At 40.1% G+C, this 24,337-nt stretch overlaps 1 protein-coding gene across 14 annotated transcripts in view; it reads left to right on the forward strand.

Annotated features, from left to right (window-relative positions):
• The window catches only part of C2CD5 (C2 calcium dependent domain containing 5), a 120,271-nt gene that overhangs the window by 29,246 nt on the left and 66,688 nt on the right, over positions 1–24,337 (forward strand). For 13 of the 14 annotated variants that reach the window (XM_019489482.2, XM_059726584.1, XM_006268831.4 and 10 more), the window contains 2 exons: positions 3,925–4,010; positions 9,574–9,682. In XM_019489482.2, the coding sequence (XP_019345027.1) occupies positions 3,925–4,010; positions 9,574–9,682 (195 nt within the window). Of the gene's footprint in view, positions 1–1,381; positions 1,577–3,924; positions 4,011–9,573; positions 9,683–24,337 lie in introns of all 14 variants that reach the window. The other variant, XM_059726587.1, reaches the window with a different exon arrangement.

A 24,337-nucleotide genomic window follows, 5' to 3' on the forward strand; every position in this document is an offset into this window, starting at 1 on the left:
GTGATCTCCCAACCCTGAAGGTGTTGGGGTCCCCACGTGGCTGGGATATCACAGCAGCTGCAGTCTCCCAGCTGCAGGGTGCCAACCATACTTCCCATGGTTGAGAGGTTGCAGTCCAGCAGGGAGTGCATGTGGGACACAGTCAAGGCTGCGAGTCCCAGCAGTGGCTGGGACTTGCAGTCCTGGCTGCATATGGGACACAGCTGGGGCTGTGAGTCCCCTAAGTGTCAGTACAAGGGAAGCCTGGGATGGCAATCGTAGGCTCCCCCTGTACCTTTAGTAAGGCATGGTAGGATCTTATGCTGGATCCCAGTCACGTCTCCTGCCATTGCATGTGTGGCGTGGCAGGAGGCATGATTATGTAGATTGTGTATTAGATCCTATTGCACCTTTATCTACGCATGTAGAGGGGGCCTTACATAACAAGTACAGATACCAGAATGTCATGGCCAGAATACCTAGTTATAAAGAGATTACAAACTTGGATCTGCTTATTAATCTTGCCTACATCAATTCCAAGCCAGAAAAATATTATCATTTCTTTTATGAAGTAAAATATTGTAACTATAGAGTAGATTGGATAGTCAACAAAATTTTCTGTATTAAAAAATGAGAAGAATTTCTGGATGCACTGAAAAAGTCGATTCTTGTTTGGAATTGGAAAATTCCTGCTGCAGTTAGTGCTGCTTCTCATGCCGTTGCAAACGGACTGACGAAGTATTACATATTTTTACAAGTTAACACTTGTAAATGGAAACACTTGGGGGTGGAAGGGGAGAACTAATATATTTGTGGAGGAAATTGAGAGGATGGGAACTCCTTGTTTCTGTGGGAGTAATATATATCTATATACATTGTCATTTTTATAGCCTTTAAATTTAGAATTTTTAGGTTAAACCAGCATTTAAACTTACAGCCCCTCTGAATAGGAGAACCTAAGAATCTGTTGTTATCAAAATAGATTTTTTTTAAACATGGTTAAACGCGTGGACTTTTTCTTAGTTTTTATTGGAAATTAATTAATCTATAACTTTGGATAAAATTCAGTTGAGGTTAGAAAAGATATTGCATTACAATGGCTCTTCAATAAAATTAAATAGTATTTAAAACAAAGTTAATTATTTCATACTCAGATTTTTGATAACATGCTTTTCCATCCACATTAGATTTTTGATAACATGCTTTTCCATCCACATTATGGTGTGTGCCTTTACTGCCATTTCATTAATGTATGCCTGTAACAGCTTTTTAATGTACTAGTATTATGTATTTGTTCATTTGAAAAAAATGTTTGCTTTTGTTTTACCTTCATTTTTCTTTCCTTCTGTTTCTTTTGTCATTCTCTGAATCAACATCTTTTCTCTCTTACTTTCTTCCACAGTACCTTCCCCACAGGGACCTAGGATGTTCCTGTTTCCCAGTTCCCCTACACTCTCTCGTGGTTCCCCACATCTTAAAAAGTCCTGTCTCCTTCTCTCGGAGTCTAGCCTTAACCCTCTTCAGTCTAGCCATGTCAGCCCAGTTGTTCTGAGGAAAAGTGTTTCTTTCACTGAAGAGCTGCTTCTGGCTGCTTCTGGTAGGATAAATCTACAATAGCCTTTTTAAACTGATTTATAAGAAAATAAAAGGAACATTATTGTTAGTCAAGCAGGAGCATCTAACACACAGACTTCTATAACTTGTTTTTTGCTAAAATAACCTCTGGAAATTGTTGGCTACATGATTATTATAGAATGATTATTTCTCCTCCTCTGGAAACTTGTAATAACTGCGAGCTTCCCCCTCTCCTTCCAGTTGTATCAGTATTTGAAATAAATAGCCTACTTTGTCATAAAGAACTCTTTTTGTTTCAAGAAGGTCTCAAATCAGTACTGGTAACTGAACTGCCTGCTATCCGATAACTACCCAATATTTGTATTCTTTTTCAGTCTCTTCAGTATAATGTCATTCCTTTATTTTAGAAGGAATAAATATTCTCACCAGTTCATTCCCTTTTTCTGTTTAAATCTCATGAAATGCCTAGCAATTAATTAATTGTATTCTGTTTCAATCTGACTACACACAAACTTTCTATTTGTACTATCTCCTTTTTCATTTCATTGACACTGCTCATCAGATTGTCCTTCTAAATTACATATTTGATAGCACTGCTTTTCTACAAATAGTGTTTTAATTGTTTTTGTGGGGTTTTTTTTTAAAGAATGTGTTTCATATCAGATATTTTCTTCATTCCATGTCTGTCAGTATTTAGTATTGTATAGTCCTTTGAAAATGCTGGTTTTCGATTTAATACAAAATAACCTTCAATTTATTATTATTATTTTTTATTGGGACTATACAGATACTAATCTTTCTTTGTTTCCTTATCCAAGAACAGCTAAAAACATTTAATATCCTATAAATAGATAATATTTTAGTCCTGTTAGCATTTGCCATTTTGAAAAGGTTTGGAATAAATTTATTTTATGTTAATACATAAACATGAATATCATTTCCATCCCTCCATGAGTTCGTTTAAACAAAAAATACCCCACCCTGTTTACATTTAAAACAATCTTCCTTGTTTTGCTTTTATTGCATTTTGCAGAAAAGAAGGGAAAGGGAAATTAGCAATGTATTGTTATATTAAAATATTCATTTTAAAATGTTGTCTTCATTCATAGCTATCTGCATTGTGGTGTGTCTTATATCATCTTACCCTTGATACTTAAACTTTTTAGTTTGTCCTTCATTTTTATTAGTGGGTTCATTGATATCTGAGAGAATTTTGAAAGGTATGACTCTTGATACTTATTTTCAGTTAATAATTTAGTTCCAATGAAAGCATGTGTGGCTATCATATCAAACATCAGTGCTAGAATGCTTTCATGCATGAAATATCACCAGAAAAAAATGGATTCCGCAGAACTCTGCATTTTTTTTAAGGAAAAATTGTGTTGTACCCCTTCTTTCCTACTGTCCCTGTCCGTCCATCCCCACCTTGGGTTTTTATGAACTGTCATGCCCCCGCTCCACTCCCACCATTGGGTTTTATGAACATGGAGCAGGAAAGGCCTTCTGACAAGCAAATAAAAGCATTTGGCTATTCTGAATACCCAGAAGTAGTTCCTTGCTGAGCTGAACAATTCAGATGAGTGAACATATTACGTAGATTGAAATTAGAATTCAAATCTAAATTATAGTATTTTTTCAATGTTGAATGTTAGTCAATAGAGAGATGTTTCTTATACCTTTGCCTTTACAAAGTTTTCTCTTTGGTCCCAATCCTGTAGTAACTTCATTAGGAGATGTGAACCTTTGTGAAAACTATTGGTTCCTTATGTGATGGGGGGAAAAATATTTATACCCTGTAAATGTTTTAAATTGCATGCAATTATGATTTTGTTTTAACTGCTGATGGAAATAGGAATAGGAAGTAGTATTGCAGAAACGTTGGCTGGTGCCACTTCATAGGGCTACTTCTAATTCGATATCTTTGACTTGGAGGGAATCCTGAAATTCTTATTCATTCTTTATTCATACGAACTGAAACTTTGACTAGAAAGGGACTTACGGACGAGAAAAGTATTACAGGTCAGATCCTATGTCTGTTGCAGGTGATGGCAAAAACTCCTGTGGATAGCAGAGAGGAAAAAGATTTGCAGCTGTGTAAGAGTTGCAATGCAAAGCCCCTTGGACCTTATTTTAATTTGTAGTAGGCTTCTATTTTAAGCCCATTTACACTGTCAAAGTAGGATAAAAAAGGATTTAGTATCAGTGGGAGTAAGGTCCCTAGTTACTGTTTTTGATTTGGTAAACCTGGAGTTTTGGTGGCTGACTATGTTAATGAATCATTTAAAAAAAAACAAAAACCCAACAACTCTTCAGGCTATTATGGTCTGTAACTTTTTCTTTGGATGTTATTTATGTTCTAATATTCTTCAGGAATGGGCAGTGGAAGTGCTGGAAAAGAAGGGGGGCCATTTAAAGCACTATTGAGACAGCAGACCCAATCAGCTCTGGAACAAAGGGTAAGGCATACCTAATGATATTTTGTACTTCAACCATAACTTTTATGAAGAGTAAATCATTCCTGTAAACTAATCTGTTATAAATAGCGGGCTTTGCTTCCCACATTTAAATCCACATTAGCCCATTTAAGTCAGTATAATCTTGCTATAAAAATATATTGCTGACATACGGTGGGAAAAAATTGGAACAAACAATTATGACCTGTCTAACAATTGAATGTTATAGCTTCTGTAATAGAAAATAGAGGAAACAAAATAGAATTTGCTATTAATATCACTCATTGAGTTCATGATGCAGCTATCATCTTATGACTTTGGTAGCTTACAACTAAATTGAATTTTGCCTGAAGACAGATTTGATTTATTCAGAAACATCAAGATATTTTTAAACAAACTGATTAACAGAGAGAAGTCTTGTAGATAAAAAATAGTAACATGACCTAAATAAGACTACATTATATGAAATAAGTACTTTATTTTTTGGTTATAAACTTTTAGAATAAACTCCCAGGCATTATTAAAATGACTAATAGAGCATATAGAATTACATGGGAGCTTTCTACAGTGTTTGGCAATACTATCAGTTCACTTAGTTTTTTTATATTTTCAGTCTGAAAATTATAGCCATTGTTAAGTGCATTTTATGTTGTATTGTTAAGATGTTTCTTGCGACCTTATTAATACATACTGTATTTCAATTATTAAAAATATTTTATAATTTAAAACTATTGATGTATTTAAAAGATAGGGATTTTGAATAATTAACTTTTTGGAAACCAGTTCTCATTTAATAAGACCTTAATAGTTGAATTGGTTACTTGAAACAATATCTGTGCATTGAAAATTATAAAAAATATCTGCTACATCTTTGAAACCATAATTTTATATGAATAGCTACTTATCTGAGTCAGTGGATGATTCTCTTCCCATTTTTTGTGTTGTTCATTACTAAGGGAGGATCGCCTCATAGGTTCTGTAGAAGGCGGGTATGTTTCACAGCTTTGTGTGACTGTAAGACCTTTTTCCTTTTATTGAGGACTTTTCTGGTTTTAACAGGCATTTAAAATCTTTTCGTTTTTATACAGTTTTGTCAAATTTCTTTGCAATCTTGTTCATGTAGGGTTTTGATTTTTTTTTTTTTTTTGATTTGAAGAGAATTTAGCAAACCCACATTTTGGCTGAAGTAATATTTTGCATGGTTGTATGCTTCACTTAAATTTTTAATTGCTCATGAAATACAAGTCCATAGCTTTTGCTTCTAATGTTTTAGCTTGAAAATACAGAAACTCTTTAAAAATATGTCATCTGAGTTTATTTGTGCTAGCATGTTAGATTGTTCTTCACTTTTAGATAAATTATGACCCAATTCTCACTTTTAAAGTTTTTAAGAATAAAGTATATTAAAATGAAAACATAAGCAAATGTTAGGTACTTCAAGAGTGGCAGCATAAGTTGTTTTTTTTTTATTATTATTTATTTTGCTAATACAACATTATAATGCCTAATAAAGAAGAACAAAAATGTTGTAAAAGGAGGTAGAAAATGTTTAATGTCAAATTTTATCTTTAGAAAATAGTATGTATAATATTAGTTGAACCATAATTATGATGGAATTTGGCTACATGTAGCTTTGTGTCTTGGAGATGTTTCTAGCTACCGATATTGGTTTTTGGTTTTGAGGAACAGGGAAATAGTAAAATTCTGACCGTGTTAATTAGAGTGGAGTTAAATTTCTTCAGAAAAACATGGGAGAAAATAAAGTTGTTATATACTCTGTGGCCTTCTGTGTTGGAAGAGCAAAAGAGTCTTTACAGAGAGCCAGAGCCTCTTAGGAAAAGTTGGTTGGTGTGATATGTTAGTATTAGGTCCTGGAACATGTTCATTTTAAAAGTGCCATTGGATCTGTTCCCCAGTCCTAACAGTTTTATCTCCTTCCCTGCCACACATGCATGGCAGAAGGTGCGATTCTGGGATCAGAGATCAGGTCCCAATCGCATCCCTTCTAGCTTTTAGTGCAGGGGGAGCCCAGGTTCCCCTTGCACCAGGAAGTTGGAAGCTGGGTGCCTACAGCTCAGTGTCACCTGGTCCCATCCCTGTCAGCCTGTCAGCTGATAGTCAACACCAGCCCTGGGGCAACCCCAGACATGTCACATGGTCACTTTATGGCACCATACAAACCAGCCATGCAAATTTCGTACATTTTGTGTGGAACATTTTTATGGCTGGTTAACAATTTTATGGCACCTTAAATTGGGTATGTATGTAGCACCCTTGCCATTTTATGCAAGTAACTTATTAGGACACTTAGGTATGTTATAAAAGTTTTTTTGATTCCAAACCTAAGGAAAGGTTTGGGTTTTTTTTGGTGGGAGGACAACGTTGCTAGAAATTTTGTGAAAATATACGTGAAACTATCATCATCATTTGTATGTAAACATTAATATAAACTTTTATTCTAATATATTTTAATGAACAACAAATTGCATTCATAGTAACAGTTCATTTTATATATATTTTCATCTACAAATATATACTTTGTTCATGTCAATAGGCAATCTTTGGCTAATTTTAACTATGAAGAATCTAGCCTGTATTTTTATAGAGGGGCTAATACTGTCCTCTGCTAAGTTTTATGCATCCCCACTGACTACACCTTAGATAAATGCTGTGGTTTTCATTCTCCTTAATTCAGATTACTTCTCTCATTCCCCTGCTGCTCTTGCTTTATTTAAAAAAAAACAGGCCTATTGGATGGTTTCCGTGGCATACAGTTAGAACTGCTTCCTACCATACTTTCTTCATTATGCCCAGTTATATGTACACACAGAATCTTAACCAACTATCACTGCATCTCCAGCCTCCCTTTTTTGAGAAGATCATTTGACCTGATAGCTACAGGCACATCTGGATGAGATTAGACCCCTGGATCTATTTCAGTCTGGCTTTCATCCTGATCATAGCACAGAAACTTTGCTTGTGGCTTTAGTCAACAATCTTTGCTTGGCAATCATCAAGGGAAATTGTGCCCTGCTGATCTTGCTAGATCTTTTTGTGGTCTTTGATACAGTTGATCATGAGGTGCTGATAAAGCATTTAGGTAATCTGGTGGGTATTTGTGGGATTGCTTATAATTGGCTCCACCCTTTCCTAGAAGGGAGACAACCCAGGCCATGGTGATGGGTCAGAGCTTTTTGTCCCCTTATGACATTTTTAGGGCTCCATCCAGTCACCACTTCTATTCAGCATACATATGATACTTGCGGGACAAGCTTGTGCAGAGATTTGGAGTGAAGTGCCATTCCTGTGTTGATGACACCCAGCTCTGTTCTGTTTTTCTCATCTCATCCTGGCTCTGCAGTCTCTTTATTATCTCTTTCTCATCTATTCTCATCCCTTCTGCCGCTAGGGGTCTGGGCCTGCTCCCCCCCTTCCCTGCCGCAGCGGTGGGGGGAGAGGAGGAGTGGGCCTGGGCCTGATGTGGAAGGTGTGGGGGAGGAGTGGGTCTGAGGGTTGGGAGAAACCAGTCTGCCATGGCAGTGCAGGGGGGCCACCCCCAGCCCGTCACCACCTCCAAGAAGCTGGGGGGGGGGGGTGGCAGGGGCGAGGACGGCTCCAGTGGTCCCCTCCCCCCCCCAACCCCGCTCCATTGTCACTGCCTGCAGGGCAGGGGGTGGCAAGGCCAGCGCTGCTGGCCTCACCCCTCCCCTGCCTTTCGGTCTGCTCTGTTGCCGCTGGCTGTTTGAGTCAGCCACTTGGAGCATGAATAAAGCGTTATGGACAGACAGACAGGCAGTTTAAGGCTTTTATAATAGAATTACAGGGGAGAAAAAGGGTCAAAAAGTATCATGAAGGAAATTTGGGAGAACCATAAATCAGCACTGGAAGAATGGAATGTTTCCTCTTTCAGCTCGGATCCCATGGATGGAGCATCAGTACTGAGCAGGTTGTAGTTATAGCTGCCTGGCTAATTTGCTTTACCTTTCTCTGCCTTCCTTCAAAATAGTTTTGTGATCAAGTGGATCCCAGATTTCACACCCATTTTGTGTACCGTGACACTGACTGGTCCACAAATTCCTCTCTGCTTTTGTGGAAAGAGCATGCATGTTTGTAGAGTCCCTTTGTGTAATCACTCTCCTTTCCAGTCCTCCAGAAAGCAGAAATATAACATTTCTGTTGTTTTTTTGTTCCTCTTTAGTAACCTTGGTAATTCCAGGATTTGACTCTTAATCTTGACATTTTGGATGTCCATTGATGTCAAAGGAAAAACATTTAGTGTTTTTAGTGGACTTTTAGTGGACTTTAGTCCACTAGTCATTTAGTGTTTTTAGTGGACTTTAAATCCGTCATTATAAAATCGGGGATTTTACACATTTAGTTTCTCTGAGACATTTTATGTCAGATATTGCCAGAGGAATCTTGATGATTTATCTTTAACCTTTACCTTGGTTATCTATAAATTAATCTGAATGCTAAATTGAGGCAAGTACTTTAAAGTACTTTAAAGTATTTGCCTCACTGATTTTTTCCCCCTCATATAAAACTATTATAGCTATTTTCCCCCTCCTCCCTAACTAGCCTTCAGAACTATGTAAAACATTGTTGCATGATTTCCATTTTTTCTTGCTCTCTGCATTTAGAATTGGCAAATGTAAACCAATCTCCTTTTCCCCCATAAGTATGCTATACTTAATGTACATGACTATAAAATTATCAATCTAATGTACATAACTATAAAACAAAATTAGATCATTTGGGGCCCATTTCATTTGAATGCAAGTGATTTATTTTCAGCAAATACATCATTAAAGGCTCTGACAGGCCTTTATTTAGTTTGTGTATTTTGGACTGTTTTCTTGAATAAAATGGTTAAAAACAGAATGTTGCTTTTCCACTTTTGCTAGATCGGGGGAATGCATTTAAGAAATTGATAGGATCATAGTGACTTTCTTTTAATATTGTTCTAATAATTATATTTAAAATCGTACAATTTTAATCTAGAAAATGGGTAAATAATTTTTTATTGAGAGCTATTGGTGCTAGCAGATCATTTCTTTGGCTCTTATATCCAAGACATTTTTCATGCTTGCTGGAATAAAAATAAGGTATACTCAAAACTTGGATATCAAACTACCATCACTTGTAGCTACCAGTATTAGAAAGTGCAGAGCCATAAGTAAGTTTAATGATCAATTCAGAAAATAAATAATGCTTTCCTTTTCTTAGTTACCCTTTTAAAAAGCATATTGGCTGACATAGACTTGCATTTGTATAAGGATATTAATTCACAACTGAAATTTGTTAAACATTGAATTTAACAAAGCCTATGGGGGAAAAGCACTTGTATATCTTAGAAAACTTGCTAGCACTGTCTAGTGCTGGGTACATGGATTGCATATGATTGATACAGTGCATAGTAAGCTTAAAATAAGTGTTTGACTTAGTGTCACTGCTTTGCCTGTCTTTCAGGAAGCATCATAATCTATTGCATGTTGATTGGCAATCAACAGTGCTTAACAGATGATAACTCTTTGGATTTTTCTTTTTCCTTTTTTAATTCCAACAGGAATTTCCCTTTTTTACCTTGACGTCCTTTCCACCAGGGTTCCTTGTCCATGTTGGTGGTGTTGTCAGTGCACGCTCTGTAAAGTTGCTGGATCGCATCCATAATCCTGGTATGTTGGCAAAATATATCTTCCGTGTATCATGTCATATCTTCATTGCTTTACATTTTTTTTCAAAATATTTTTTTAAAACCTTGTAGTACAATTATTGTAGTTTTTAAAGTAAGAATAACAGTGTGAAAAATTGCTTGTTCAGAAATGGTACACTTCAGTAATTTCTTCTTAATGATTTGGGTGTAAAGTAGTAAAGGACTGTTAACCCACTAATCTAATGCCAGCTAATACCTTTGGATTATGAGTGTGTTGGTTAATTTTTGGCCAGCGTTTAATATTCAAATTGTGCAAGTCTGAGGTTAAAGTTATGAAAGGAAATAAAACCCTCTGTTTAACATTTTAAATTTTAATTTCCAGCTCTTTTACACCCTTAAAGATTAAGATTAGCTATTATGATTTAGCTCAGCCTGTGCCTTTTAAAAATGACATGGTATACATTGGAACAAAGTTGATGGTATTTTTATAACAAGTACAAATCTTAACACAATTTTGTGTAAATAATCTTTTTCCTGGGAATGGAAGGTTTATGCTTGATGCCTTTTTGGGGGGTAGTGGGGAAGGGAGGATGTCATATCCTAATTCTGATATCAAAGTTAAGCAGTGATAGACTATACATTGAGAAAGTCTTAACAACCACTCAGTCAAATTGAAGTGTGTACCAAAATGCTACCTACAAAGTTTGAGTTTGTAAGTGCTCCTGAAACAGCGGCAGATTAAAGAGAAATTACATCTATTGTGGCTTTTGCATACACTAGCCAGGAGCAGCAGGATACACAGTTTGTTTAAATATATCTTTTTAAGCAGTAGTCTGTTTTGTCCTTTGCATTTTATCTTGTTACCTCTCTTTCTGCAAACTGAATTAAACAATTTCTTCATTAAATTGGTTAAAGATGCAGTTAAATGTGACAGTAAGGGTGCAGCCAGGCATAACACTTGAACCATTCTGAGAATGTCACTCATTGGGAACCAGTTCACAATTGTCTGGATTTTAGTGGCGGCACATACACTGCCAAGAGTTCCAAGTAGAACAGTCAACTTTTAGGAATGTAGTGCTTTCAAGCTGCTACCAGGGGGTAGCACTGAGCCCAGTATGCCTCATAGCGAGCACCCAACTCAGTATGCCTCCTAGTGGCAAGTGCCCCAGTATTCTCCAAGCAGGAGAAGAAGATCTGCAATTGCAGTTTTCTGATCCCCCTTCTCACTAGCACTGAGTTCACTAAAGACAATTCCTACACATTACAACATCTGTGCAATGGTGCCTGGATTGGAGGTGCCCACTTGTGTGTGCGGGCCAAAGGGAGGGAATAGTTAGGTGGGTACAGGTAGTACACTTGCTTTGTAATTCCGGGAGCTGGTTGCTCTGGAACTGGCAGGGCTTTTATGGGTTTTAAAAAGCACTTTCCCCCAAGCCAGTCATAAATATACTTCATTTCCTGGCAATGTGGCAAGGTTCAGTGCATCAGAAGTTGATTTGGGGTTGAAAGAGTGGCCATTTGGTGTTTAGTAGTTGGGAGGGCTGCCTGGATACCTGCTTCTGCCTTCCTGTGGTGCTGGGTGTCTGGGGGGCTGCCTGTAAGTTTTCATGCCAACTGTGAGGCATGGACTGAAATTGACCAGTGGCTTGGGGAAAAGTCCTTTAAAAAGCTTCAGAGACCCCCTGGAATGCATAAGCAGGGGTGCCTCATCTCGTTAATCCTGCCAGCCTCCCCTCCTCCCTCCCCCCCAAGCCTTCCAGTCCACATCAGTTTGTGATTCCCTGAAGTTTGGTTCGTTGCCACCAGTGGAATGAAACTGATAAACAGTTTGGGGAAAGTGTTTTTTAAAAGTTGTGGAGATACTGGGGAGCCCCCTTGAGCACCCAACACACCATGAACCCAGAAGCAGGGGTACTCCTTCTATCTACCTGGCCATTCTCTCAACCCTGATTAGCCTGGATTGTAAGGACTGAGTCAAGTGCAGCTATTATAGGTTGTGGCAGTAGGGTTCAGGCTGTGTACCAAAGTAGACAGTTTTTGTTTTGGGGAGCTGGAGGAGGAGGAGGCAGGAGTGAGAAGTGGTGCAATGTGGGATGCAGACCAGACGCTAGTTATGGAAAGCTTAGTGTCTGACCATGACATCGATTCAGAATAATACTTGATTATCTAACAATACTTTTCAAAAGTTCCAGGAAGTTTAAGCAGTTCTAAATTGGCTTACATATATGGGCAATTGCACTTTAAACTAGAGGTGCCACTGATAGATTGGTCCGATATCCAGTTGGCACCAATATAAAGAAAATTGACTGTATCAGAAATTAGCTTGATGTGGCCAATAATTTGGCTGATAAATGCCTGTGCATGCATGCAGCTGCAGCACAGCACGTAGGCAGTGAGGAGCACAGCCTGGCAGCTTGGAGAGCAGCATCCAGCTAGTAAGTTTGTTGTGGTGGAACGGGGTGGGGGTGCAGATCAAGTCCCCTGCGATGAGGGAGGCGTGGAGCTGAGGCAGGCGCTGCCCAGATGGGGCAAAGCATGGGATGGAGCTGTGGCTTGTCCAAGGGGAGCGGGGAGGGGTGGGCGGCTCCCACTGCTGCACTCACCCTGGGAGGGCATGGGGAGTGGGGGGTGTGCCCCATGATCTGTGAGAGGTAGGGCAGCGCTGGCTGCAGCTACAGTTGCAGGCTGGGGCTGGGGATGGCACCAGGCTCTTCCCGGCAGGGGCTGGGCTGGGCTGCGCTCTGGGTGGGCGGCGGCGGTGCTGGGAGGGGGAGTTATGGGGGGGCTACTGCAAATTTTGGGGTGGCTGCAGCCCCCTTGCCCTGTAGTCCCCCTCACAGCACCACTACCTCCCTCTTCCCCAAGCACAGCCTGACCCAGCCCCTGCAGGGAAGAGCCTAGCACCGCCCCCAGCCTGTAGTTGCAGCCTGCCCTGCCCTGCACCAATCTGGGGACATGTGCCCCCCCCCCCCCCCCCCCCCCGCCCTCTTGCAGTGCATGCAGTGGCAAGAGCTGGCCCCCTCCCTTCCTGTGCCCTCTGGAAGAGCCACAGCTCCATCCCACTGCCTGCCCTGTCCCGGCTGGGCAGCACATGCCTCAGCCCCAGCCCTACTCTTCCGTCACCACAAGTGCCTTGATCTGTAACCCCACACCTTTCTTCCCCCTCCCCTTCCACCACAGACTTACCAGCTTGACACAGCTCTTCAAGCTGCTGGACTGCGTACTGGAAATCAGATTGGTATTGCCAATATGCCACCTTAAAAATTGGCTATCAGTATCAGCCCCCAAAATCTCTATTGGTGCACCCCTACGTTAAAACACTTTTAAAACAATCTAAGCGTTATGTCTTTCTGCACCCTAAAATGTCAGGTCAGGTACATTTTAGAAAATATGCTTGTTAATTTCTGTGGTTTTTGTTTGCTCCTGTTCATATAGTAGAAAGAGAGGGGAAAAAATCTAAAAACTTTCAGACAAATGTACTCTTTTTTTACTTTTTTTTTCTTCACTTGTTATTTAAGTATTTTCCACAAATGTGACTTACTCATAAACCCTTGATTTTTTTTACAGTATGATTTTTTTGGCATAATTTCTTGTATTGTGCCCTTTTTACCGTTTTACTAACTTTTGATAAGAGATTATGAAAGCAAAACATAAAGGGAGAATGTACATTCATATGCTTATTAAAAAGTGTCTGTATTTTGCACACTGAAATGGCTTTCAGGCTCTTAGACCATATTTTGTAGAATTTTTAGATTGCTCCTGACAAGTGAATGTAAGATGCATGATGCCTCAAATTCAGTATATTGCAAAAATGAATTAATCTTTAAAAAAGAAAAGAAAGTAATTCAACATTTATGAATCCCCAAACCTTAATCATAACTAGCATTTTAATAAGCAGTTAAGTCAAATATTTCTGTAATATGCAGTACTATCAAAGGAAACGCATAAACTGGCAAATAAATAAATGTTCAAAGGGAAAAGGCATTTAAAGGGGTTGTTTAACTTTAAAACAAAAATCTGGTAATTGCTATATACTTTTCACTTGATCACGCTTAGTCCTAGATTGCTACAGCATGCCTCCTTACTTTCTTCCCTTTCTATTTCAACCTCTTATTAACTCTGCTGTCTGTGTCTTTCCAGTTCCTGTGGAGTGGTGTTGTCAATTGTGTTCTTGTTGCTAGTGGGTTTTTTTTTTCACTATTCTGCTCCTATACTGATCTACTAATTTGCTGTTTTGAACTCAGCCTTTGTCGGAATTATGGGTAACACAAGATCATACAAACTGCTAGACTGGAATAGTTTCAATTCAGGTATTTTACTAGTCATTCAGTACTACATATGCTGACAGAAATTATGGCAGCTCAGTGAAGTTCTTAGAAATGTTTTAGGTCATTAATGAGGTTAATATTGCAAATTTAAATCTTTTTAACCAGGAAATACATCTATCTTAATTGTCTTTAAAAAAAATTGTCTTTGTTTAGTGAAAATTCACAATGTTGTATTTATAAAATAGTATTGCTAAAATCTTTACCAACTTGGAATGTTTTTATTCAGTTGGATTTAATAGTTTTAAATTCAGTATTGATTAAAATATAAGCAATGATTTAGGGAATGTTTTCATGTCTATGCAGTCACATCGGACCTAATCTTGCGTGAGCCTGCACTTTTTTCCAAAATAGATCTTTTACTGACTTCAGATATTGGATGAACCTGGTTATTCAAAAGAGTTTTTAAAAAGTAGTTTAAATTAGCAAGTTTGTTCTCAAAATCTAAGGGTTAGAATGTGCATCTGTTGATTAGCCTTGTAATGTAAACCTGTTAGGATTTTGAAGACCACACTTAATTGTTTGAATTTTTAATAATTCCAAATAGAATTATTCCAAATAAAAAGTGTTATTTCCTCTAAATCACATAATCAGATTCTGGCAAATCTGTACTCATATGCACAGTAGAAAGAGGAGTGCAGGTTTAGGAGGTTTTATGCATGGTCTGTATAAGGGTCAGGGAGTGTCTGTTTTAGGGAAAGTGCAGGGGCTACATGTTTCCTGTATCTATGAAGATATACTAAGTCCCTCATGGCCACCCTAGCCACAGGAAGGTAGGCCCCAGTCTGTTCACAGGGTGGAGTACTCTTGCCCTGAGTGGGCGGATCATCCCTGTTACTGTGGCCCTCCACATGGACTGCAGCAGGACTCTGCCTGGCAGGGGCGTTACCACCCTCCCTCCATGCTCTCCCCACAACTGGAAGCTCTGGAATCCAAAGTCAGAGCACAGGCAGGCCTGGATAAAGTCAGGCTCCACATGGCCACTCAAGCTACAGAGAGGTAGGATCCAGCCTATTGGCAGGTCTCTTACAGGTTGTGCACTGCCCTGGGGTGGGCACCTGGGGCAGGCACTGCTAGACTGGTGCTACCCAGGAGCACCCTTTGGCAGTGCTTTCTGGTGGGGCCAAAGGTGGAGAGAAAAGTGTTTCTTGTTTTTCTCAGCTTAGTTCTTCTAAACTATATAATGCGTGTTTTGCAGGGGGTAGGCCAATCTATCACTGTTGCTGTTTAAAACTAGAAGAATGGTAGTTAATAAAATAGCAGTCATATTCAATCTTATTCAGGATGTGTCCAGTGATCTTGCATGTGTCACTGAGACCTGGCTGGACAAGGCTCCTGGGTCAGTGTTTACCTTGATCAGGGGCGGGCAATTATTTTGGGCAGAGGGCATTTATTTTACTGAGTTTTGGCAAGACATCAAGGGCCGCATGACAGGCAGCCCAAGGCAGATTAATATTAATTTTCTAAATTTCTAGTTCCAAAGTGATTTGAAGGACAGACCAAGGAAAAGGGAGTTTGTAGAACAACTCGGTGATTCCCCTGAGTTCTTCCTATACCAAACAAAGTATTTATTTATACGCTTGCCGCAAATGTTTGAAAATCATTCAATACAATATTTACAATATTCATTCAATATTTTCTACAATAGAAAATCCATTACAAAAAAATGGAATATTTTTCTTGGCATCTAGGAGTCAGTCATCTGAACTGTAGAAAAGGCAAGACTAAATTTGGGCACTTTAGGTTTCTCCCAAAAATCTCTTTAATTTTTTTATCCGTCATATTTTGGTGCATGCTGATATGCTCATTGAGAAGACAGTTGTGAGACACTTGTATGACTGCAATGAGTGGTGTCGTAAAATTACTCTGCATTTAAATAGGACTTAGTTCATTATTGGTCAGTATGATTTGTGGTGTGGTTTTAGATCCTTTTTTTCTGAGGGCTGAATATTTCCTATCCATTTTTATATCTAATGAGAATGGGTGTGTGAATATTAATTATTATATGATCCCAGCAAGGTGTCTTCCCAGTCTCCTCTTGAAGTCTTCCAAGGTTGGGGATTGTACCACCTCCTCAGAAAGTCAGTTCCAGGTTCTGGTCACCCTTACCATAAAGAAGTTCTTCCTTGCATCCAACCTGAAACCATCCTCTAACAGTTTATGGCCATTGCTCCTTGTCTTCCCCTGAGCACCGTAGTGAACAGTTTTTCTCCTAGCTCCTTATATTCACCCCTTACATACTTATACAGCCACCAGGTCCCCCCTCAGTCTTTTCTTCCCCGGGCGAAACAGTCCTAGATCCCTTTAGTCTTTCCTCATAAGGTTTGTCCTCCAGGCCCTTAATCACTTGTGGCTCTTCCCTGGACCCTTTCAAGATTCTCCACATCTTTTTTGAAGTGCAGTGCCCTGAACTGGACACAGTACTCCTAACCAATGCTGAGTAGAGAGGAAGTATCACTTCCTTAGTCCTAGTTGCAACGCATTGGCTAATACATCCCAGTATGCTATTAGCTCTATTGACTGTAGTGTTGCAGTAGCGACTCATGTTCATCTTGTGGTCAACTTTAACCTCGAGGTCCCTTTCAGCCATCTTGCTGGCCAGGGCATCTCCTCCTAACCTATATTCATGTCACTGGTTACTTCTCCCCAGATGAAGCACTCTGCATTTATCCTTATTGAACTGCATCTGGTTTTACTCTACCCACCTTTCCAGCTTGTCCAGGTCCTCTTGGATCCGTATCCTAGCCCCTAGCGCGACCGCTTTTCCCCATAACTTAGTATCATCTGCAAACTTGGCCAGCATGCTTTCCACATCCTTATCTAAGTCATCAATAAATATGTTGAACAGCATGGGGCCAAGAACTGAACCCTGTGGGACACCACTGGTCACCTCCTGCGAAGACGATACAGACCTGTCCACTAACACTCTCTGGGTTCGACCCCTTAGCCAGTTCCCAGTCCACCTGATGATGGACTCTGCCAGCCCACAATCCCCACCCCCCCTTTTTTTTTTTATAAGAGCACCATGGGAGACCCTATCAAAAGCCTTTTTAAAATCCAAGTCTATGACATCAACCACATCTCCCACAGCTAAGCAGTTTGTTACTTGATCATAGAAGGAGACGAGGTTGGTCAGATATGACTTGCCAGCAACAAAACCATGTTGACTGTCCTTCAGCATCATGCTTTCTTGCAGTCTCTTACAAATGGACTTCTTCATAATTTTTTCCAAAATTTTACCTGGTATTGAGATCAAACTGACTGGCCTATAGTTTCCCAGATCCTCCCTCCTCCCCTTCTTAAAGATTGGCACCATATTGGCCCTTTTCCGGTCTTCCAGGACCTGTCCTGAGCACTATAAGCATCAACATCGCATGCCTCCTGAGGCTGGGGGGCACAACAAGTGTCCGCAGGTGTGCAGGGAGCTCCTGCAGGCGGCCACAGCGGTGTCGGTGGTGAGGGGGTGGCAACCGGTGATCAGCGGTGCCAGACGCTGCCAGCGGTGTCAGAAGTGGCGGGGCAAGATTGATGAGCAGCGACCACCCGCAGGTGCTGGTGGTCACTGTCAGTGCTGCCAATCTCAGGGGATGCACTACCAATCTGAGGAGGTAAACATGCACCCTCTATGCATTGCCAATGACCATAAGTCTTCAAATGTCTTCACCAACAGTCCTGCAATGACTTCAGCCAATTCCCTCAGCATAGCAGTCAAAATTACTTTAAAAGAAAAATAATCTGATAGATATTGTTATATATCAAATGCATAACAATAAATATAAATTTACTTTAAAAATATTCAATAAAAAGTGTCTTTAAAAAAGAAACCTTAAACAATTTTTTTTTTTTTAAATCTCTTCTGTGTGTTTTCATTTTAAAGTCTTCTTTCAGGTTTGGCTCAAGTCTTTAGGGGTCACATTTTCTTTTTAGTTCACTGGAAAACTGAGACAGTTTCCTATTATTTGCACAAAAATAGTAGACTTTTTACCTGGAATATTTGGGTTTGAAAATATGGAGATTGATCAAAACCTATTGAGATGGAATTCTTTCACTAATTTCAGCAAGCTTTGGATTAGGCCTGTGAACTATAAATCATAAAGGAAGAAGGCAATAGTGGTGAAAATCCTCTGTGTGTCCAAAAGATGCAATTAAAAGAGAACTAGAATGCATTTGGCGGAAGTATAGCTAAAAGCATGAACTGCCCAGGGGTGTTTTATTTATGCAGCTGGCATTTAGACAGCAGATAACCCAAGGTCTCACTGACCTTGGCAGCATTACAAAAAAGAATCAGTGTAAACATTAATGATCCTTGAATAATTTTTCCAGTCTATTAGGCACAACATATTTTCCTTTCACATTCATTTATATCTTTGTGTGCTACTCCATTTCAAGGTCCTATCTGTTCTCTTCTAGACCAAATATAATATGTTAAATGCAAATACATTTTCATTTCAGATTTGTGCTATGCCTACCTTTTTATTTTTTTATAGGAATCTGATAACTATACAGCAGTGGTTCTCAACCTTGTTAGACCGAAGACACCTCTTGGAAAATGTCAGTTCTTAGCTTTCACTAATTTCGTGACCTTAGAAAAACAATTGAGCAATTCTTCTGTTACAAAGAACTCAGACCTTGGCAGGTCAGAAAATTTTTAACACTATGGATTCTTATTTGAAATCTCTGGGTCCTGTGGATCGCATATATTTTTTTTAACATCTAACATGCTAGTGGTACCCTAGTCGATGATCCCTGCTGTATAGAATTGTATTTATTCTCTTTCAGATAGGTTCAGGGTTATGAATCTGCTAACTTGCTAACTCTGACCCAGTCTACATCAGTAGTTGTAGGGTTTTGGGGGAGGGTTAAGCAATGGCCAAGAATTTTTGCTTATTATTATGTGCTTACTTGAGGCCCTGATCCACCTCCCAGTGAATGGGAATGACTCCCATTAATTTTGTTGGGTGTTGGAGCTACACATTTAGAATACGGTCTCTGGCTGTTTGTCCAAAAAATATACAAATGTATGTGCAACAATGAATGTAAAAAAAAAAATCTATGAAAGCAGTAAGAGCTTCAGAAACTTTAACATGAAAAGGAAAACTAGAAGTAAAATGTCTCCTTGTGGAATAATTCCCTTTTGTTTTTGTAGCTTTGTGCTGATGTAGGTTGCCTCTTTCTTGCTGCCTAGTGTGCAAAGTATTCTGTCCAAGAATTCTAGCCTGCATTGATGTCTGAGAAGTTGGATCCTTTTGTGTTTGAAATTCTGTCTATATTGTTTTAGAATTGTATTTTCATTCTGCCCACTCCCCTGCATCACTAGATATCAGATTATTTGGTGTGTGTCCATATTTAAGGTATGGATTTAGCTGTGTTTACATGACTCTTTAGAAAGTACATTATGCAGTTTGTTTTGCCATACAGTTCAGATACTGGATATACTTTATATGCTGTTTAGAAGGCAGGCTGTCTTGTTGCAAAATAATTCCTCCGTTTTTAGATACAAGCACTTTGAGGGCTGTGCCTGTTCATGCAACAGGAGCGCTCCTAGAGTATGCCCCACCCTTGCCAGTCAGCCTGTTGGCAGAAGGTGGGGAGGGAATTTTCCAAGGCAGGTCCCCACAGCTCCACAGGCCCTGAGCAGGCTATCAGGGAGCCAGTGCTCTTCCTCTCCATTTGAGGGCAGGAGGGCTGGAGAGTAGAGGACAATGGGACATTTGGGTGTCTTGAACACATGAGATCCACATACAGCCACTTGAGTTAATGCAGGAGCACAGAGATCTTCTTTGTATGAATTGATCTTTCTTGTGGGGAAAACTACTGTATTTCACAGTGTGTACGTTGGGTTTTAAAGCCCAGTTTTGGGGGCTTAAACATCCAACTTGACTTATACATTGTGCTGCATTAAAAAATCGGTCACAGGGCTAGGCTTGGCTCGGCTGATGCAGTTTCATTCCCTGCGAGTGGCACTGCCTGGGCCACACCAGTGCCACTCACAGGGGAAGGAGCCACACCACCCAAGCACCGAGCCTGGCCTCATCCCCTGCGAGTAGTGCCGGACTCAGCAACACCGCTCACAGCAGACAGGGCCAGGCTTGGCACTTAGGTGGTGCAGTGCTGCTTGCAGGGGACGAGGATGGGGACAGACTCGACACTTGCTTGATGCGGCCCCATCTTCTGTGAGCAGCACAAGGGATGGGGCTGTGCCAGCCAAGCACCAAGCCCAGCCCTGATTTATACACCATGCCTATAAAAAATTTAAAAAAAACAAAAGAAAAACCACTTACTTTTTAGATTGGAGGGCTGGAGTCGACCTATACACTGTGTTGACACCTGTATACCTGAAATACGGTAGTTATCTTCCAAAGAAGTCTCTTGAATGGCTGCATACTTCCTTTTTGTGCTGAAAAGACACTTCTCCTGGCACAAATATAATGCTAGTCCATGGCTTGAGTTAATTGCTAGGGGACCCTGCACAAGTGTGGACTTTCATTTTGTAGTGCAGGTGGCTGAACAAGACAGTAATTGAAAATTTGACTAAAATGGCAAACAACATTTAGTACCTGTCTTAGGCTTGCCTCACTGAGTGCATAAGATTTTTGCTGTTTAAAAATTGTGTGCTGATTGTGCAATATGTATAATTATCAATAACCTTTTTTTTTTTTTTTTTTTTTTTTACATTGATAAAAACTTACTTTCATTAAAAATAGTTCATTGTGGATCATTAAGTTTGCAAATATAGGGCACCTATACATGTACAGGGAGGTGGCTCTGATGTGCTGTAATTACAGCATGTTGGAACAGACTCAATTAATCTTGATTAATCAAGTCTTCTGAAGCATAGTAATTACCACGCTCCAGAGGACTCTAGCATCACATGTATCAGTGTCCACATGCTGAAAAATGGCAGCAGAGGTGCTTTAACTAAAGCTCATTTGATGAGTTTTAGTTAAAGTTCTCCCGCTGCCATTTTTCAGCATAGAGATGCTGATACATGTGATGCTCCAGGTGCTTTAATTAGAGCTGCTCTTGGAGTCACCCTAAAGCACCCTCCCCCCCAACCCAATCCCAGAGCATGTGTATAAATGCCCATAATCTAATTAAAGTGTTTAATTTTTAATACATACTTTCAAGGTCTTGAAAAATGTTTCTTTATATTTGTCAGGGTCTTTATTTTTATACTATTGTGGTCATATCCTGTAGCAGTCCACAAGGGCTGCGTGAAGCTTCTAGTGCTGATTTGATTTGGAGGAGATTCGGCCTGATTTGGCGGCCAAATCTCTGAATTCAAATCAGATCAGGAGACCAGTAAAAAGATCCGAATTTGTTTGAAGCTCTCTGAATCGATTTGGAGATTTGGGCAGTCCCCACTCGCTGCTGCAGGGAGCTTGACCCAGACTCCGTGCTGGTAAGTGTATGTGTGGTGGGGGGAACTGGAGGAGGGAAGAAGTGACCATGGGGGGTGGGCTCCTGCCAGGGCCCATCTCCTTCCTGCTCCTCCAGCCCTCCTGAGCACCTCCTGACCCCCACCCACTCTCCCAGCCCCATCAATGGTTGCCCTGCCCAGCCCCAGTGTCCCATCTCTTTAAAAAAAGAAAAAAGCCCCGCACTCACTGGCTCCTGCCAGGGGGGCAGGGAATCCCCACTGTACCATGCTACGTGAGGGGCTCTGCCATGAGCCCCCATCCCCTGCCTGCTCTCCCAGCCTCCCCCATGGCTGCCTCAGCTCCTGGTTCTTTAAAAAAAAAAAAAAAAAGAAAAAGCCCCACACTCACCGGCTGCTGCAGTGGCTGTTGGGGTTTCTGGGGGCTTGTGGTAGAGTCCACTCCACAGTGTGGGGCAGCGGGGATCGCCTCCCCCTCCGTGGCAGCAGCTGGTGCGTGTGGGGCCTTAAAAAAACAAAAAAATGCTGATGCTGGGTCCGGGCAGAGCAGCCATGGGGGATCTGGGAGAGCGGGCGGGGGATGGAGCCTGTTTGATTCAGAGATTTGGCTGATTTGGTGGCAGCCGAATCTCCGAATCAGATTCAGCCAAATCGATTTGGGATAGCGATTTAAATTGTCAAATCGAATCACTGTCCCCCAAATTGGCCAAATCTGAATCCGAAGCATATACTAGGTGCGTTGCACACTTACTTTAAATCAGCAGACTGTCCACCTGCTGATGGGATCATTTGGGATGGTGTTTTTTTAAGATTGATAACTATAACGTGCTTCCTTCCAGTAATAGTGGCATTGCTAAACTTTCAGTAATAATATGAATAATAAACATGTGAGATGTTTATTATTGACAGACTGCCTGTGTTAATGCTGTTAATGTTGTCACTTCCTTTTAATTTTATTTATAATACTTTTGATTTCAAAACTGACTAGTATCCTACTTAGTTCTGTCGCAGTGATTCTGGTATGTGTTACGTTACAGTTGAATTTGTTTCCAATTTGTAATGTACGAAGCGCTAAAGCAGCTTTTCAGAGACAGTTGTTAAATTATTGCCTTTTTTTGTTTATTGAATATTTTGCTTGGAATCCTAAAATTCATGTGTTTTAGTTCACATTAGTCCAGGTATTTTAGTCTTGGGTAGTGACATCACGCTAGTGAACAATGAAAATCACTCCCTGTCTGAAGTGTCCAGAATATGGTTGTTAACCTTGTCCAAATTACTTGGATAGCATTTTATGAGAGGCACGTGTAATGGGAATTGTCTCAGCTTGGAATTGAGGACGGGCAGCAATAGAAACCATTTAGAAGTTCTGGGCTCATAAAGCAGTTAGGAGCATTAAGAAGTCCTCTACAGGATCAGTTCAAAACCAGACTTTGAATTGAAGAGTTAGAATTTTGTTGTAGAACCCCTTAAGGGAAGTACAGCTCTGTATTCCACACTTGCTTATGTTAAGTGTTATCCAGTTTCCACATTTATGTAGAAATCATGGAGATACTGATTGCAAAAGTTGATTTCAATACTTAAAGCAAGGATTCAGTTATTTTGTATGGTATGAAATATACAATATGTCACCTCCTAGCTTACAGCAGTTACTGCTTGAGTACAAATGAATTTTCTGTTTAACTTACAAGTAAAGTCATTGATTAATTTGCATTAAAATAATTAAAAATTATAAAATGTTACAAAAGCGTTATAAAATCAGCCATGTCAGTCTTTTCATCTTAAATGATCATAACAGCAAAATTAATGGATGCTAAATTTTCAGTATAGTAAGAATGCTTACACTTTTGTGTATACACTGGAAAAATCAAGTTAAGTCATTTAAATTATTAGTAATATTAATTATTATTTTTCTCGTTGTATCATTGTATACCAGGTTACCAGAAGGGTTAGGCCATCTGTTCTGGGGAGTCTGGGGCATCAGAAGTAAATCAACCAATCGCTGCTTTTTCTTGTTAGCAATTTCTTTGGTTGCCATGACTTCTGTGTATGAACGATGTGTCAAGAATTCTCATGGGCTGATTATTGGGCCTGTTAGTATTCTCTAGAGATTCTGTGGCTGCATACTAGTTTTAAAAGCTGCCTATAACATCATAGTACTATATCAGTTACAGCAAATATTGAAACGGCACTAACCAAGTAATACCTACAGTTGTCAACTCTGACTGAAGCTATCCTGGGAGATTATTTTTTCCAGTGTGACATAATGTCATTAATTATATTATTCAACCTGTTCACACTATCAATCTCTTGCATTGCGTTTAGTAGTCACTGGGAGATCGATGCAGATTCTAGTAGACTCCTAGCCAATCCAGGAGGGTTGGCAACCCTACAAATACTGCAAAGGCTTCTCAGATACAGTGTAACACCAAAAAAAAAAACCTCATACTGAGGTCTTACTGCTTTACCAGCAGCTCTCCAACCAAGGATGTGTAAACATGCAGCCTGAAGTCTCAGTCTGTCGTGTGGAATTCTGCAGTCAATTCCGCCAGGATACAGGAGGTCATGCCATTCAATTTAGGGCCCTGGTGGGCATGGCTGTCAGTGGCAGGTGGGCAAGCAAGGGCTGTGTAACACAGCTTTTGGTTGCCCTCTGGGAGCCCACCATGCTGCTTCTGCGCAGCTGCACCAGGGCAAGCAGCTGCCTGCCTTGCAGCCATTTGTCCCATTGCTGCTGTTGCTACTGCAGTGGCCTCTACCACAGTGGTTGCTGTTGCTACTGTTGCAATGGCCACCCCATACCCAAAGCCAGATTCAGCCCACATTGAGCCCCCACAGCCCAGATCCAGTTGAGGGCTCCATGTGAGTTTGATACCCCTGCTCTAAACCAATAGGTTCTTTGCCAGATCAGACTCATTAATTGGGTTTGGCTACTTTCAGTTGCCCTAGAAGTTTGTTATAGAAGTTAAAAATTAAA

The sequence above is a fragment of the Alligator mississippiensis genome, chromosome 4, assembly GCF_030867095.1.
Source record: "Alligator mississippiensis isolate rAllMis1 chromosome 4, rAllMis1, whole genome shotgun sequence".
In the NCBI taxonomy this organism is placed as follows: domain Eukaryota; kingdom Metazoa; phylum Chordata; order Crocodylia; family Alligatoridae; genus Alligator; species Alligator mississippiensis.